The 17,355-nt window shown below is 39.4% G+C and overlaps 1 protein-coding gene across 2 annotated transcripts in view; it reads right to left on the minus strand.

Moving 5' to 3' along the window:
- Nucleotides 1-1,403: 1,403 nt before the first annotated feature.
- The window catches only part of SNX31 (sorting nexin 31), a 31,597-nt gene continuing 15,645 nt past the window's right edge, over nt 1,404-17,355 (minus strand). The window contains exons 5-14 of one of the 2 annotated variants that reach the window (XM_067290370.1): nt 16,113-16,223; nt 12,620-12,710; nt 10,797-10,884; nt 8,847-8,916; nt 8,208-8,300; nt 7,375-7,578; nt 6,806-6,901; nt 5,497-5,574; nt 4,408-4,467; nt 1,404-1,677 (exon numbers count right to left, since the gene is read on the minus strand). In XM_067290370.1, coding sequence (XP_067146471.1) covers nt 1,582-1,677; nt 4,408-4,467; nt 5,497-5,574; nt 6,806-6,901; nt 7,375-7,578; nt 8,208-8,300; nt 8,847-8,916; nt 10,797-10,884; nt 12,620-12,710; nt 16,113-16,223 — 987 coding nt within the window. In that variant the 3' untranslated portion in view covers nt 1,404-1,581. The remainder of the gene's footprint in view (nt 1,678-4,407; nt 4,468-5,496; nt 5,575-6,805; nt 6,902-7,374; nt 7,579-8,207; nt 8,301-8,846; nt 8,917-10,796; nt 10,885-12,619; nt 12,711-16,112; nt 16,224-17,355) is intronic. The other variant, XM_067290371.1, reaches the window with a different exon arrangement.

The following is a 17,355-nucleotide window of genomic DNA, read 5'->3' on the forward strand; positions in this document are numbered from 1 at the left end:
CGGCCGGGCACGGCTCCCCTCGGGGCCGCCGCCCACGCGCGGCCCCCTGGGACACTCGGGCACCTCTACGTCCCCTGACGAAGCTCTGGCGGTGCTTACGGCCCTATTTTTCCAGTTTAAACCATTTCCCCCTATTGGTGTGTTGAAGGCCTCCAGTCAGCGGGGAAAATCATACACTGCGAAGAGAGGCTAGGCACAGGTGAATGTACCAAAGAATGGGGAAGTGGCACCACTCCTGCCGCTGGCAGCACCTTCTATGTAACAGGGCCTTCGTGAGGGGCGAGGGATGCGTGTGATCCACTGTCAGCACCCAAGGCACACACTCTGCCAGGGGTGAACCACCCTGGGAAGCACAGGCCTGGCCTTTGAGCTGAGATAAACAGGGAAGACAACAGCTATAGGAGCAGGGGCAAAAGGTTTAGCAGAAAAAATCCTTTGTATTGACCAGGCAGCAGGTTTCTTGATTTATAGAAAAAAATAGTTTTCTAAAGTTTTAACAGTTGACTCTTTTGTTAACTAAAGGAAATGCTAAAGAAAGTTATCAAAACTGTGCCTCTCCGGGGAGCCTTTACTTCCAATACTAACGTGTGCTACCCATCAATTTACATCACAACAATAGCGAGCTAAAAAAATTCAGGCAGGAGTGCACTTCCTCTATGTTTAGAGAGGCCTTTCCTCCCCCTGTTTCTCTGAATATGTGTAAGTGGAGAAATGTCAACAAACTGGGGCTGAAGTTACTTGATCTTCCCCAATACACCAGAATTTGGCAATTTTTGATTTTCACTTCCCTGTTCTCTCACCTGATTCTGCCTTTCAAAGCAAGCACAGTAAAAGGAATCAAAAAACCCAAAGCCTGATATGGACTACTGTGGTTTAGGCACTCCAAGTAGCAAACAACTTAGTGACATGGTTAATGTTGGATCTAGCTTCCCCCAACTAAATCAGGTACCCATTTAACACTAGTGTCATCCACGTAAGACAACTCAACTTTTGATGCATAGTAAATAATTTAACTGATTCCTCCTCCCCACTGCTGTGCTAGGGAATCTCCATTCTCCAAAGCATTGCAGCTTTTGAATCAGCACTGATGGCAGCTCAAAGCACAATAAGAGCACCGCAATAGTCTGTTCTGCTTAAGGAAAGGAATGACAGGTCCTGGCAAAGGGTATGATCATAGAAAATGCATGCCTTTTCCAGACAGTTGCAGAGGTGGCAACAGCCTACTCAGCCATTTTATGAGCCTACTTATTAATTACATGAATACTCAGAGAAACAGTATATACTGATGTTTTAATGCAAAGTACTTTTTTCCTCTAATACCTTAAAAACTTTTTCCTAGTTAACCCTTCCCTTTCTGCCCCAACACTTTCCGTCTGAAAAAGCCTGCATGTATACAAGATGTCTGTCTCCAGGTTAATAGCACATTCTAACTCAAAGAATTGCTCACTGGAGTTAAGTTCTACAAATAAAGACCATTGCAAAGGCAAGGAATTACACTGAAGATACTTTTCTTATAATTCAAGATTTCAAAGGGTTTCTGATTTTCAGACAATCTCAAAAGACAGTATCTAAATTAAATTGTCACAGGTCCTCTTCCCTTATTTTCTCAAATACATAATCCTCTTCATTTGGCTGAACCAAAAATCTTCTCCTTGATATAAAACTGGAATGAACTACCTGCAGAGAAACAAGAAACAATTAAAAGAGTATATGCATTTCAATAGTTAAATATAAACATAAGCTAGAAAATCTGACATGATAATTGTTTAGGTGCAGTGAATGATCTTTTTATGTTAGCATTTGGGAAAGGACAGAATTTGTTGCTAGAGTAGACAGTTGTTTCTGCTCTTAAGGATAATTGCAATATACCAAGTGTGGTGCAGATTGAAAGGCAGTTCAGAACATGCTAAGAGTGTTCTGGGGTATTCTAGTGGCCACAAGCACATGTGTGCAGGTACTTTAACCATGTCCATCTAATTCAGAAGGCCTGGTACATAGTTAAAGTTGGATATGGTTAAGGATGTATGATAATACCTGCATAAATGACACCTACATAAATGAATAGTTTATACAGTCATTCTAAATAGATGCATCATGTTCTGTCCTCCTCAAAAAGCTGTCACTGAACTAAATTTTCAGTTAAGAATACTATACCTTTCTTAAAGGCTACCATGTACCATCTGAAACATCCCAACACCATGTAAACCAGGTTTTTAAGGTGTAAGCAGGCTAACCAGACCCTCACATTGGATGTATCTGTAGCAGTTTACTGTTGTACTAGGAGACTTTTTGGCACAAATTTTTATTCTGCCTCTTACAGAATGATATCCTGAGATTTATATAGAACAAATGTCCTAAAGCACTCTACTAAAGGGTCTATTGTAAAGCTATGGCAATCACACTGCAATAACTTTAACAGAGGCTAGGCAAAATTTGGTTTCAGTTTCCTAATACCTGTTTCCTAATGTTAGTTACTTCATACCTCTTTTCTCAATTTTTCTAGAGGACTCAAAACAGTAAAATTGCCTAGATGCAGGCACATTCCATAGCATAGTCTCACCGTCTACATGGACTGCATATTGCATACTAGTTAAGTCATTTTTATCTCAATTCAGCAGATTGTTCTTGATTTCCCTACTAAATCTTATTGCTGCACTGGATTATCTATTCAAACAAGAATTTACAGGCTATCATGCTGATCTAGTAGTAACAGAGGATGCAGCTACAGAATCACAAAACCAAGATTAAATTTTTCTTCTCATGAGTCAGCAGAAAATATCTGGCAGAGTTTTTCCAGAATCTTTGGAGAGCAGTCAGATAAACTTTCAGCCAACTCAGGCCAGATGAAAGATCTGTAAGACTCTTGGGGATAGTAATGGCCAAATTATAATGGCCCAACTGAACCCCTTTTTAAGTGAGAATGTGCAAAGATACACTTTTATTGCATCATTTTTCAAGCATCTTGCAAAGAAACAAAGAAGAATAGGAAAGGGAAGTCTTAAACTGGATATTGTGATCACAGAAAGTTTAGAAGTTCTATTAAGTATGAAGATTTTATTTTAGTTAACTAATAACAGCTTTGTGCAGGAAGACATAAACCACTGTTGAACTTGCTGCATAATATCAGGCATAGTATGCCATACTATCACCATTTACAGCAGCAGCATACCTTGACTTTCTTTAATAAACAATTACATTCTAGTTACCAGCTCTAATTTTCTTTCACTGAGTTTGATCTCAACAGCTGGACATCGCTCCAGGAAGACACAGCTGACTAGCTGAGGGGTTGTATGTTGCCCTATCCAAAGTTGCTTTCCTCACAAACTCTAAGGGAGCATTCACAGTGCATCTTGCTTCTAATAAAGTATTTTAAAGTATGTTTAAATCAGAAGAATTGCCTCAAACCCAGTGCCATACAACTTAGTCATTACTTCACCTCCAGCATCTAAAGTTGTATGCCAGTGAACCACATCCTTACTCAGTCTTCAGAGGCACAACAAATCCATTCAGAAAATGCCATCTTCTTTATTATCATTTGCAAATTATTTGCAAATACTGAAGAACCTAGAATATAGTCTCCAAGAGCGGTGAGTACAGAGCACCTCAAAGCAGCAAGAAATCCCACCACACAACCTAGGCTATCTGCTTGTGAAAGAATAGTTAGTGATTGGTTTTGTGCTGTTTAATGTTCTTTCTAAAGCTGTATCAATATCTATTTTTTTTTTCCTGAATTCAGATTAGATCTTAGGTTTCTCTTTTAGAAATGGTTTCCAGTGGCCCATCATACACTCTGACAGAAGAATTTATTTTAATTTGTTTTATATTATTCTCTTTCCATTTATTTATTTATTACCTCACATTGAACAAATGACTTAGAAAATTAACATTTTTAACATTGGACTACTCAGGAAGCATTACCTATGAATGTTGATTACAGTCATTGCAACTTGACATTATATCTGTTACATGATAGGAATGTACATGTACAGGTATGTAACATGACCAATTTCCCAAATAAAGGTAAAGATGAACACAAACAATCCCAGCATGAATCCAAGTACAAGTCCATAAACTATAGCAACAGCTGCATGTGGATATACAGACACATGATCTATGCACACATTTTGGCTTTGTGAATTTCATCAAGAATTGAATTCAGAAATGTTTTTAAGAAGTAAAATAAAGCAAATTGTCACTAAACCCAAAGCAAAATAATAATTTTATTCTGACATGTTTCCTGCTCTCTTTCTCCTTCCAAAATTCAAGTTTAGCTCCACTTCCTACTCAAAGGAATGCCCACTAAATTTATTAGGAGTCTCCCTGTTCGAAAAAACAGATTGAGCTAAACAGCACTAATAAGCAAACACCATATATTCACATTTTGGAGAGCTTTTCTCACTTACTAACCTGTTTCTGTTGGCTGCTGGGTTTCTTATTATTTTTTGTAGATTCAGGCATCTTGACTTCCTAAACAGATTGAAAGATTTAACTTGCAATAAGCTTGGCACACCCCCAAGTACTGGAACAAAATATGTTGGGCAGATGAATCAGTGTTCAATGAAACCCACTAGAAACAGCATAGGAAATGAACTGGCATACTTGCCCTTCTTTTACAATTCTGGTCATAGTCAAAGTTACCCCAGTAGTATCAACAGCTGAATACTTAAATACTGAATATTAATCTTCACAATTAAAGGTTTATTGTACTTCCATTACAAATAAACTTAGGAGGTAAAAGACTGAATCTTTCCAAAATTCAAATCAGTCTGTTTCCATGTAACTATTTTTAACTGCTTATAGTTTAAAGCTATGAAATTAGATGTTCATTGCCTTCCTGCTCACTGTAATGAGCATGGGTCTAGAAGCAAACCCTTTCCTTCCCCCTCTTAGGGGGTTTTGACATAACAGCCATTCAGAGTCTTTAGATGTCACAGGCACATTAATACTAGTTTTTTGGTTGTTTTTTTTTTTTTTTTAAATAGCAAGTACCTAAACATATTCTCATCCTTAAAGGCCTACACAAAAGACAACAGAAGTATTTAGCTACAAATCACATTTTTATTAACTCTATTTAAAACCAGAGAGTATCACAGTAGGAATGTCACAGCTATCAAATTGGTCTAACACTGCAGCAGATGGGCAAGCAAGTGAAGCGGTGAAAAAAAAGAAAGCCAGATATGGATACAAACAGGCTATAGCAGAACATAAAAATTATTCCATAAGTGTCTTGTCTTACATGCAGCAAGAATTAAAATCCAAGAGGGAGAATGGAAAACATTACTAAAATTATGATGACAAACCATCTTTAACATTCAGAATAAATACTATTTCCAATAAAACTGAGCAAAGGTAGACTTCCTAGTCAAGTAATTCTGTACTGAAATGTTGGAACATGCAAGATCTTTTTCATCAATAGGACTTTCCCAAGCACATTAAAAAAAAAAGTTTTGTTTCCTTTAAACAGCTATTCAGGCACCTACATACACACATGCTCACCATTTCTTGGCTTTCTTTGCTTGCCTTCATCATCTGTTCTGATATGATTTTCTTCAAGCAGCTACTCAGCAGAAAGGCCTAGAAAGGATAAATGTTCCAATTCTAACATTCCAATTTCTTCTATTAAAAGATATACTGAACTCTTCCATTCCTCCCCCACCAGAAGATTACAGTCCCTAACTACTGAGCTATTACTTTCCTAATTCAGTTAATTTTACTCTGCACTTAAAGTGCTTACAGTCCCACCAAACTAGCTCAAACCCGTGCTACTTCTACACAGCAGCACATTTCCAGCCTTTATCTCCTCCTTGCACCTCTGAGGAAAGGGGGACAATGGTTTTCTAATCACTAGTCTACATCTAGCACAACTCTAATAGATTTCATAGGAGAATTAATACTGAAGTAATTTTAGTTTTCTGTTTTCCCAACAGCAAAGAAACTAGAAAGCTTCCTGCTTTCACTGATGGTGTGAATGTGGATGGCTCATGTTCTCACAAAACTTAAGTGTGGCAGGAAACTAACACTTACTACAGAGTTGTGTGAGCTGCATCATCACCTTGGAATTCAGAAGTCATGTGTGAAAAATTAAGCTTTTTGATTTTACTTGGAAAATCCTGTCTGCTGTTGTGTGGGACAGAGGCAAAAGAAGCAATTTGAGGAACAGGCTTTTTTTTTTTTTTTTTTTTTTTTTTAAATAGAGGCTCAGTACCTAAACTGAGGCTGGAGCTCCCTTGGATATTGCAGAGCCTAGATTATCTGCTAGGCAGCATAACCACAGATGGCTGTCTTCAATTCCTGGATACCTTTATCTTTAAAGAGCTGCTGGAAAACAGTGGGAGGAATGGCACCCTATCAAAAGCCTATTTAAGTACTATTTATATGTAAAGATAATACTTGTTATCAAGGCACATACTTACATCCTCCATTAACTTGTGTTTATACAGCATATATTTGAACAATAGGCTTTCTTGGGGAAGATAAAAGCCTTTGACCTTAGGCAGGTTTGACCAATTAATGATTTGGGATACTCACTGAGCCCAGTAACTGAATGGCACCTCCATGCTCCATGCCAAGCTTGCTGCTCAGTACTAAGCATTTCTTTTGCCAGGGTGGGGGGAAGGGGGAAATTTCTTCTTATACTAGAAACTTAAATGCTTTTCCCCTGTCTCTAGGCTGACCTGCTGTAAACACGGCAGCTACACTCTGATACAAGAGATGGACTAATCACTTCTGAAGAACAAATTCCAATCCCTATGGTTATAGGATTACATTTCACTCTGATCTTTTTCTAACATGATTAAGAACGAACCTGTTTTGTGTAAAAAATTATCCACTGCCATTTATCTGAATCTCTGTACTCAAATCTGAGCTCCAGAGTCTCTTCTTCACCATCCTTTTCAGCACCCTGAAAAACACAAGGAACAGAAGAAACAGCCATGAACAGCATTAAGGTGTTCAGCCTTAAACCTGAATTAGTCAGTCAGGTTCATTTTATACAGCATATAAATAAAACAGTTGAAGATCTGTACCAGAATACTTCTCCTGAGGGGGAGCAGGTGGGAGGGAGGAAGGGGGAGTCTTTGCAAGCATAAAACTGGCTAAAGCAATTCTTTTGCTCCCACACAAAATGCTCTGCCAACTCCACCTTCAACACCAAGGGAGAGGGGCTGGTAAAGTAAGACATAAAACATCAGGGAAGGGAGCAAACACAGCAGAGTAAGGCTACGGGAATTTGTTCCAAGATAGGATTGGGGGGCTGGGGAGTCATGGATAGGAGAGATTTAAAACAGAACCCGCCCCAAGATCTGCCATTGCTTGACAACCTCAGTTTTCATACAGAAAAAACAAATTCAGATACAGAGTCAGTGAAGTACTTACAAGAAAAGTGACCTGCCAACATCTCAACCTGTTGATCTTAAAGCTGACCTCTTTGGTTTGGTTAGTAGGCAATTTTATGCAGCAGTTAATTTCATTATTGCCCACATAGATGTCAGCTGAGCAACCTGCTTCTGGGTAGTCACAAAGGCAAGGATCAAGTCGTATATATCCATAGAACTGCAGTTCTCGAACCAGCTTCAGGAACTGCATCAGAAAGACAGAACTAAAATGATTACAGTAAAGACAGGTGAGGGCTAGTGATTTGAAAAATGGGTTATTAAAGCAAATCTTTCAGATTTCACTTTCTTCTGGGAGAACACAGATCCACAACAAAAATCTTAGTGCTCAACTCGGTGAATAAAGCTCCCAGTCCCAATTTAGAAGCTTGATTTTTTTGCACTGGATATGGCAAGCTGGATCTTCTGACAGATGCATATGAGCCATGAAGAGGGGAAGAGAAAACTAACCAGAAGGAAATACTGAGGACAGAAGTCCCAGCAGCCTGAATTCCCACCTCACTTCCTAAATTGAATGTGAAACCTTAGTGTCTGAGCTTGGCAAATAGCGAATACTGGGATTCACAGGCAAACTTCTTGCTAGCCTTAGGTATCCAAGTCATTCTGTGGGATGTTTTAAAATGCTAGCGAGATAGGAGCCTCCTCTTCTCTCTGATAACTCAATAGTTGCATCTGACCAGGAGCTGGGAGACCTGGGTTTCTGGCCCACCCCGTCTACAAAACCATGCTCTATTTTTAAACAGTAACAGCCTCAGGTGCCATTGCTTCAAAATTCACTCCTCAATCTGTTTGTATTGTTTTAAAATACCATTTTACCTTCACTTTGTCTGCAGTCTTTTGTAGAAATTCAAGTTCCTGCATTTCCCTCTCTGTTGGTTTAACCCAGTTCCTCTCTATTTCCTGGATTGCCTTAAGTGAATTTTTAAAAATAGTAAAAAAAATGTCAGTAAAAATTTATTTGCTTTTTCACACTCCACCAACTGTTTTGTTTTGTTTTTTTTTAAAAAAAAAAACAAGGAAGACCTTAGATTTTGGGACAGGTTCATTCTACTTTGTTCTTCCCTCCTGAATTAATAGTTTCCAAAGCTAGCACAACCCAACACACCTACAGTTTAGAATTCAAATGCTGTCATCATTGAAGAGTACCTACAGAGATATGAAAAGAAAGTGGACAGATGTCTAAATATGCTCCTTTTGTGCAATTCCCATGCACAAAACAAAGAGGAGTTAGTGTCTCTAATACATGAGTTTGCCCATGCTCCCCCCCCCAAAGTGTTCAACAGTAGCCATACCCATCATTTAGAAAAGTGCAATAAGGCAGTGTGAATCAGAAACCATTTATGAACATGTTTAATACCAATATAATCTACACCAAACATTTCAAGAGCTTGTATAAAATAAGAAATTAACACAGGAAAGTTAACTTTTAAAATTCTGAAGATCTTTCAGTTTTACCTGTATATATAGCAAATTTATTGAAGCTCTACAATCCATCAGCAGTGTATCAAGAGAAGGATCCATATACCTACCAGGGGAAAAAAGGTAATAAAATATGAAGATATACTTCTAAATATGGCCCTTTAACACATCAGACAAATATGATGGGAGCACCACTCAAATATCCCCATAATTACTAGATAAAGTAAACAGTTTTATCCTTGAAATGTGTACTATAGTCATTCTTTATACATTGTAGCTGTATGGAAATAAACTGAAGTTATATTAACCTCTCCACTTTGACTTTGGTGGTACCAAACCCAACAATTACAATTTAAAACTATAACATTCCTCCATTTTTTCTTTCTTTGCCCAAACAATTCAGGTCTTATGTATGCAGAAGTTGATAGGCCTATCAGGGCACCTACCGCCACGGCTGTAGTGCTGACGTACAAGACCTAGCCTTGAGCCAGCTAGCTCTGCTACCAACTACCGTATAACTGCAGCAGGACCAAGATCAGTACAGCAGCAAAGGAGGTTAAATATTCTGTTATCCAAATGCCATGCTGCAACAGCCATCTAACGTAAGGCAGCTTGGGTGAGTTTACATGACACTGAACAGGGCAGCGTGGGCTCCATAGTTGGTCTGGTTGTACTACTCACATCACACAGCCAATGTTCCTCCTGCAGCACACGAACAACTCCCAGACTGCCGTTCTCTACCTGCATTTGTGTCTTTGAAGCAGTGGTGGATTGAAGGGTTTCTACACCAACAATTACTCTGTCACAGGTTATCCCAGTAGAACCAAACAACGGTGTCATTAGGCTCCTATATTCTCCAGTTTATAAAGGCACATATAGGGAAACTGAGAAAGCTTTGCTCTAAGCCAAGCTCTAGCCCAGATGATTTAAACCAGAGAAGTTATGAGCAAACAACAGGCATCTGCAGCTTCAAGCCAAGCAACCTTGCTTGCCACCAAAAGGCATAATTCTGCCCTTCCCCTTCTCCAACCACAGTCCTTGCGCAGCACTTATCAGATGCAGCCAATTCAAATCAAGAAGCATCCAGAAACCTATTCACTTTTATCTGTTTCATTGGGGGCAAAAGTAGACTAGGACCACAGCCACACCAAGGAGCCATTAGACTGGCTCAGCTATGCTGCATAACTGCACTCCCAGGGCACCGTTTGACAAGTGGGACTTTGACACCAGACTCCCAGTCCCCAGGGTTTGTCCTCCCCCACAAGCCAGCACAACTGTTTGCTGCACAACTAACGAGATTGCGGGACTGACATAGGCCAAAATAGGCCAGCAAAAAACAAACAAACACACCAAAAAAGAGCCAGCAAGTTATTTTTAGCCTAGATGAGCTCCCCAGTCCAGTTCACCATGCCTGCCACAGAGTTCTATCAACATGGCTGAGGAGGAGCCAGAGATGGGGCAAATGAAAGGGGAACAAGGCTTTGCTGCTTAAGCCTGCTCACTTGCCAAAAGAAATGCCCAAGCTACAGCCTCAAGTATTTTGTGCATTAATATATAAAAATGAGAACTTTAAAGTAAACTGTCTCTGCCCAAACTGAGTTGGAGCTTGTAACTCAGAACCCCAAGTTTTCTTTTATATCATTTTAACTGTATTTTAAAATATATATTCCCATTTGTGGTCACTACCTTATGCAAATATAAAAATTAAAGTCAAGCATGCACAAAACCCCTCTCTAGAGATTCTGAAAGAGAGAATAAAGAGCTCACTGGAGTGAAAAACACTTCAGAAATACTACAGTAATAAAATTAAATAATATGCAGTGCCACAGAAATCAGTCAATTCCAATAACAAACTGGCCTCAAAGAGCAATGGTCAAGTTGCTGAGGTTGAAGGCTTTGTATCGAAGTTATTCAAGGGACTTCTTTCTTTGACACCGTTTATAGCAGTTGTCAGGCATCTTACTAGTCTCTAAGCTTCTTGCTCACCACTTTCTGATCCCAAGCTTACAGTGCAACTCTTTCATGCTCTGAAGACTCACATAAGGAAGTTCAAATTCTGCCACTTTTTTCACCACTGGGAAAAGAAGAAAAATGAAATATTTGGTAAAATCTAGTGAAACAGGCCAGCTAGTCTCATATTTCAGTTAGCGATGTATTAGAGTGCTGATCAGCAACATGCTTTTGGAGAGGAAAAAACTTCACAAAAAATAAATTCTTGGGTAAAGTAAGGTGACAGGTTATCTTCCTCACTTCTCTGCAAGTTTAAATTTAAGTAGCTCTTTTGTTTACAGAATATCTCTACTCCCTTAGAGTATGCTCTTATAGAATATCCTTCTCAAAACAGCTTAGCAGGATGGATGATTCTGCATTTAAAAAGAAGTGTGGATGCAAACTTCCAAGATTGGTACCTTTCTTGAATAAAACACTAGACAAGAACACTGCAACTAATATGCAGTAAGAAAAGCATGCGACTCTTCAGAGGTGACTACTCTCCTGGGTACTTTTGTTTTGTTTTGTTTTTTTTAAATATATATGTCTAAAGACCCAACCCTGTAAATATTTATTTCTGAGCCAAAACCCAATTCAGCAGAACACTAACATGTGCTTTATTTCAAGCAAGTGAGCACTTTGCTATTTCTTGGCAGTGGACTGCGGGTTACATTTTGACTTGATGTGTTTGTGAGGAGTATCAAAGATACTATGTAGAAATGTAATAAATTGAAAATCTATTCTCCTGTGTATCCGATTATATTGCAATACAAGGCAAAGAGAAATTCATCTATGACTGCCATAAAATGGCATATAAAATGTTACATCCAGACATAATAACAGCCAGGGAGCCTGTGCACTCAGCAGTACCTTTCATAGCCAGAGAGGGGGAGAGAGAGAGGGAGAAATTACAAATAAAATAACACAAACAGTAAGGTTTCTACCCCACTGAGAAAGTTAGCATTTATTACTGGACCTTCAGTGCCTCTTCATATGGAAAAGGTTCAGAAGATGACCATTAGCATCTTTATGCCAACGAGGAGACTGAAAAAAGCTAAATGACTTGTCAAGGTCACATGGAGAAGCTGTGATGCCCAGCTTCACTAAAATCAATGGCAAAGCTGGTATTCACTTCCCTGTAGGAGAGAGATTTGGCCCCAGCCTATCTTAATCCCAGGCCTAGGTCCAGCCTCATCCACACACTTATCCATACGGGAAACAGAACATCAGTAACCCAATGAGGGCAAAAAAGCCTCTTCACATTTTGTGAATCTAAAGAAACTCGCACTCTGCATTTACAGCTTGCTCAGTGCCATCATTGTGGTTAAACTTCTAAGTTTATCAGTTAAGAAAGGAAACATGTCAGGACATAAAGGAAAGCAAGCCACAGACATTGTTTATAAACTTAACAAAAGAGTTTCCTGCCCCATTGTTAAACCCAGCATGAGATTTGTAGAATTAAACCCAGCTTTTTTAATAGATACAGCCATCTGATTAAATGCCTACACAGAAGATCCACCCGACAGTTCCCATATGGAAAAGTTGCTATATGTCTTGTAAACAGAGAGACACAATATCCTCATGTGAAAGTCTCACCCCTGCACCACACCAACCTACTGCCCAACCTTGCTCCCACCCACCACTTTTGCCCAAAGAGCAGCTGAGCCACACAGGGCAATGACTTGAGGGGATTTAATCAGACAGAATTGGTCTTTCAGCTGAAACAGGCTCATGCATACTCTGTTCAGGGATCCCAGATTCAATCACCACAACCTACAAAAATCCAAGGGAGGGCTAAATTAAGCACTTGTACAGCTTACCAGAGAGAGCTCCATCACTGTGATCTTGAATAAAAAATAGGCTAAAATATCCTATTAATTCTCTTGATAGCCCCATCTTGTATGATGTAACCTTTAAAAACAGAGAAGGTCAGCTATGCATTAGCATGAATAAGGAAGAGGCATGTTCAATACCTGTTAATGCAACTTAATTGTTTTTAAACCATTCCCTTATGTCCTACTTAACTGTCCATTTAAAAACAAATATAACCATTCCCATATTGCAGCATTTGAGTTTGTGAGGAGTTTCATAAGTTTCTAGGGAACATAAAAATGTAATAAAATAGAAAGTGTTTTCTACTCTGCCATGCATTTAAGTATACTACAATGCAAGGCATCTAACATGTAACCCCCAATCTTACTGAATCTTCAAATCCTGTTGTACAGTAAGCACTTGTGTGCCCTGAGCTAATAACATTGCTTACTAGCATAATACAAATTCTGTAAAAATATATATTTGTGTGCCTTCCAAGCTGATAGAATCTTATTGCATTTCAAGCAAATGTGTGAGGCCTGCCCCTTTACCGAAAGCTCCAGTTTTGCTTGTAGGATTCTACTGTTCTGTGTGAAGGTTTCTGTCAAGAGCCTACTTGAGCTCTGTTGAGTTTTCATTATTGCCAGTGCATAAGAAAGAAAATCTTACCCAGCTTGACATTTTGACATTTTTTTTAAAGCTTCCTGTGGCCCATTTACTTTTTTTTTTTTTTTTTTTTTTTTTTTGAAAGAGGGTAGAAATAGCATCAACAGAAAATGCAGAAGTGATCTGTAGGACCAGCTGCACAACAGGATAGTGAGGACAGAAAACAGGCAGAGGTGAGCATGGAACAGCTGGATCAGACTGCAGCAACTGTCTTACACTCTGATTTTCAGGACCAGAAACAGAGTAAGTTAAAGCAGCCACAACCTAAAAGAGCACAGTGGCATCAGAGCATTCTCAAATTCTGCAGTGATCATAAACTCCTGAGCTGGCTCAGGAAATCTGTGTGGCAACCATAAGAAAAGCCCTGTCAGTTAATCTGGCAGGCTGCACAACTTGATCGAGGAGTCATGCTTTGGTCACAGAAGATGGCCTCTCCTTTCTCTGAACATGAAATGGAAGTACTGGTTTTCAGTCTCTTTCCATAAGGTGCCAACCCTAAAATACTTCCACCTCAGCGTCATAGTGAAAGCACTGTAAATTCACTCATCTCCACAGACCACACAACTAAGTTCACAGGGAGGTTTTCTTCCCCAGCTGTTTCAGCTGGTTTAAAAAAAGAAATGTTTTTGCCTGGAAAAAGTAGACATTGAGCTAAATATAGGTTGAGAAGAATTGCTCCAAGTTTAAATTAAGAAACATCTGTGAGGTTTTCTTCATATTTGTTAATATGAGGACTGTCACCTGAGAGGGCAGCAGAGCTTAAAAATCACTTGCCTCACTCTCAGTTCAAACACCAGGTATAATGTGAAGAAAGTTTTTAAAGTCCAAACACAAAGACAAAAAAGGAAATTATTAACATCACCATCTTTCTTTCTGTATGCCTCTGTGCTAAGAAATCCCTGCAAATTACTTTCTAATTAGCCACCAAGCTTCAAAATGTTATAGGTACTAAAACGTTAGTAGTATAATACTAAGTGCACCAGACGGCATTTCCCAGGAATGTCAAGCACAGAAATCAGATTCAGTAAGATTTTGACTTATTTTATTTCTTGGATCAAGGCACAGCCTGTCATACATTGGCCTGAACATCAGGATGTTAGAAAATGACAGTCCAAGTCTACCTGCACTGCAAAGGAATAGTGAATGCAGTAGCATACTTGCAATGAGGAAAACTAAGTAACTGAAAGTCCTAACTCATCTTTAAGACTATTAGAGAAGAAATGGTGTCTGCAGTATTTCAAATCTGTAGCCGTTTCTTTGAAGTACATGTAAACTTTAAAAATCTATGAACGCTATAAACAAAGTAACACACAATACCAGTCTGTGGCTTGGAGATGACCTTGACCCACTGCAGAACTAAGACTACAAGAACCAATGCTGGCCTTAGACAATGCACATACCAAGAAAAAATAATAGGTGGAGCCCAAATTATTAATATTTTTTCAAAGTTTATTAGCAAATCCTTCCCTTCAAGGGTCCTGGGCAAGCCCATCTAAAACTTTTCCTTACTTCTTCTGCCCTAGTAGCACTTACTTCCCTCTCCCCAAATCAGAATTCCTACCTCCCTGCCACCCCCAAGCCCTTCTCTCCTTCAGCATATCACACCAGCCCTCAGCTTCCACAAGTCTTCTGTTGTAGGGTCTAAGGCCAGCTCTGCGACTTACCTTCCCCTGGAAGAACCGGTCCCGGCATTGCCTCAGGTGGTGCAAAACCCCATGGCAGACAAAGCCACCTTGACAGAGCAGCAGGTTACCCTGTGTTATCCGAGCCATAGTAACTGTGACAGGTAGTGTGTGGTCTGTGGATGGACTAACACACATAGCTTGATGAAGGAGAGTGAGTACCCATTCAGCTTGCTTGTACCTAGGGCCAGCTGAGAACTAACTCCAATTTAGACTGCAAAGGTACAACACAAATATACTACACAGCTTTCTGTGTGATAAGTGGGAATTTCAGACTCCCAGGAAGACAACGAGTACCAATATGGAAGGTATGTGCTTTCTTGTTATTGCTGTTAAGATTAGGAAAGAGGAGCAACCAAGAAAGAGGCTTTAGCCTTGCTGTGTACGCGCACACACACAGCGCCACTCTGCTCCTCCTTCCCAGAGATGGGGAAAGGATGATCTTAAAGTTTCAAAACACAAGCCAGCCAGTTGCATAAATAACATTTGGTTGCTAGTTGTTTCAAAATTTAACTAGTAATTGTTTACTACATGTACTACAACAGCAGTTACAGACATCCCAGAGCCACAGTGCTCAAACTGGGCTGGTATTACAAAGGAAGTCCCACGATTTCACAGTAAGCATCAGGGCACACAAAACAGGTAAAGGAGAAGCATGCAGAAAAACAAGATATATCAGTCGCACAATGAGTTTTAACAACAGTGCATCAGCTCATTAAGCCAAGACTAGGTCAACATTTTTGGCTACAGCATTCAAGCAATTTCACTAGATTTCACAGTATTCAAGTAGTTACACTGAAACAAAGGGTTTTGTTTATTTTGAGAATGTTTTCCCCAAAAGGAAAAAAAATTTATTTTCTGATTCTATCATAAACGAAGAAAACCTGAACTAGACAGCCAAAAAGCCATAGGATTACACAGTGCATGACATTAGGAAGAGAGAAAATTACAAACAAACATAAAAACAAAGAAACTCATCTGCAAAATCAGCAATCCTCTCAATGCCCCCCCCAAACTCTCAAGAAACAGGGAGGATATTCTTGTGTTTCCTTCAAATAGAGAATTTTGCCCTTTCTTTACTAAAATGATCTCCATTTTTGCCCACTTCTTGCAAATGGAAAATTTCAAGCAAATTCCTGTTTAGAACCATTACCTCTAATATTCTTTCTGCAGTGTCTGATGTCTGGATATCAAGTCTAATATTGCTGCCATCAGCAAAGTAAACATCCAAAGAAGCTCTCTGGGTTTCGATCTTAAACGTATCCTGTTAGGTAGAAAAAGAACACTTTTATTGCTTCCCATATTTCTGGAGCCCTTCTGAAGGTGCTGATGCTCCATTTCCCTATTTATCCCACTAAAATAAACAATTAAAAGCCACTACAGTTAAAGCTTGCAGATGACAAAAATGGTATACAGGACAGCAACTGAAGATACTGCTGACTTAGAGGAGGATCTCTTAGATTTTAAGCTGAGCATGAGCTATCTAGTTTAAGTATATGTAGGAACAACACAGTTACTATGCAGTGACTCCAAGAAGAGGTGGGTGGATAAACAGCTGAATGAATATTCAAAGCCACAGCTTTGCCAAAAAGAAAAAAGCATCCCTGTATGTACAAATAGGGAAGTCTCAAGACAGAACAATGAGGCTGTGTTATCTTAATACTTACAGCAGAACAACTGCTACTGGAATATCATCCAGAGCTAGCACCCAAGCTTCAAGAAAAATACTGCAAAATGAGAGGAGGTTCAGCAAAGAAACCCAACAGCATTTAGGTCATGAGAAAAGAAGCTTCACAATAAGACTTCAGAGAGCTTTATTACATCTAGGCATAATAAAGGGGTGCTTTGCAATCTAGAAAACAAAAGTACAGAAGCCAGATCCATTGGCTGCAAGCTCATGAGAGACAGAGTCAGACTAGAAGTAAGACGCACATGCCTAACAGCGAAGCAGCACACAGAAATGGGGTATTCTCCACTGGTTTTATATCAAAACTGAATGTTTCCCTAAAAGATTTTCCTTAGCTCAAACTCAAAGCCCCACATCTTGCTATGCATGAGAAGCCAATATTCTTGTTGCTAGAGGAGGGATACTAGTTTTTGAATTCCCGTAGGGATGCAGCTGGATGAGATGGCAGAAACCTCTTCCTGCTGACTGCCCCATATCAGAAGATGGCAATGGTCCTTCTAGCATTTTTATTAAGTAAGGAGAGGTAATCCCCTTGAGAATCAAAGTGGAGGGAAACACTGTAACCTCACATGCTGTGTGCAACATTAAATCTTAATTTCTTGTATCCATCTTTGCTGGCCTGATGGAGAATATAGAAAACTCCCTGGGAGCCCTTAGGTTTCAAGTATTCTTGGTATCTTGCTGCAGGGTCTTTGGATGCCTGGGTAGC

The sequence above is a fragment of the Apteryx mantelli genome, chromosome 2 (genome assembly GCF_036417845.1).
Source record: "Apteryx mantelli isolate bAptMan1 chromosome 2, bAptMan1.hap1, whole genome shotgun sequence".
NCBI classification, from domain to species: Eukaryota; Metazoa; Chordata; class Aves; order Apterygiformes; family Apterygidae; genus Apteryx; species Apteryx mantelli.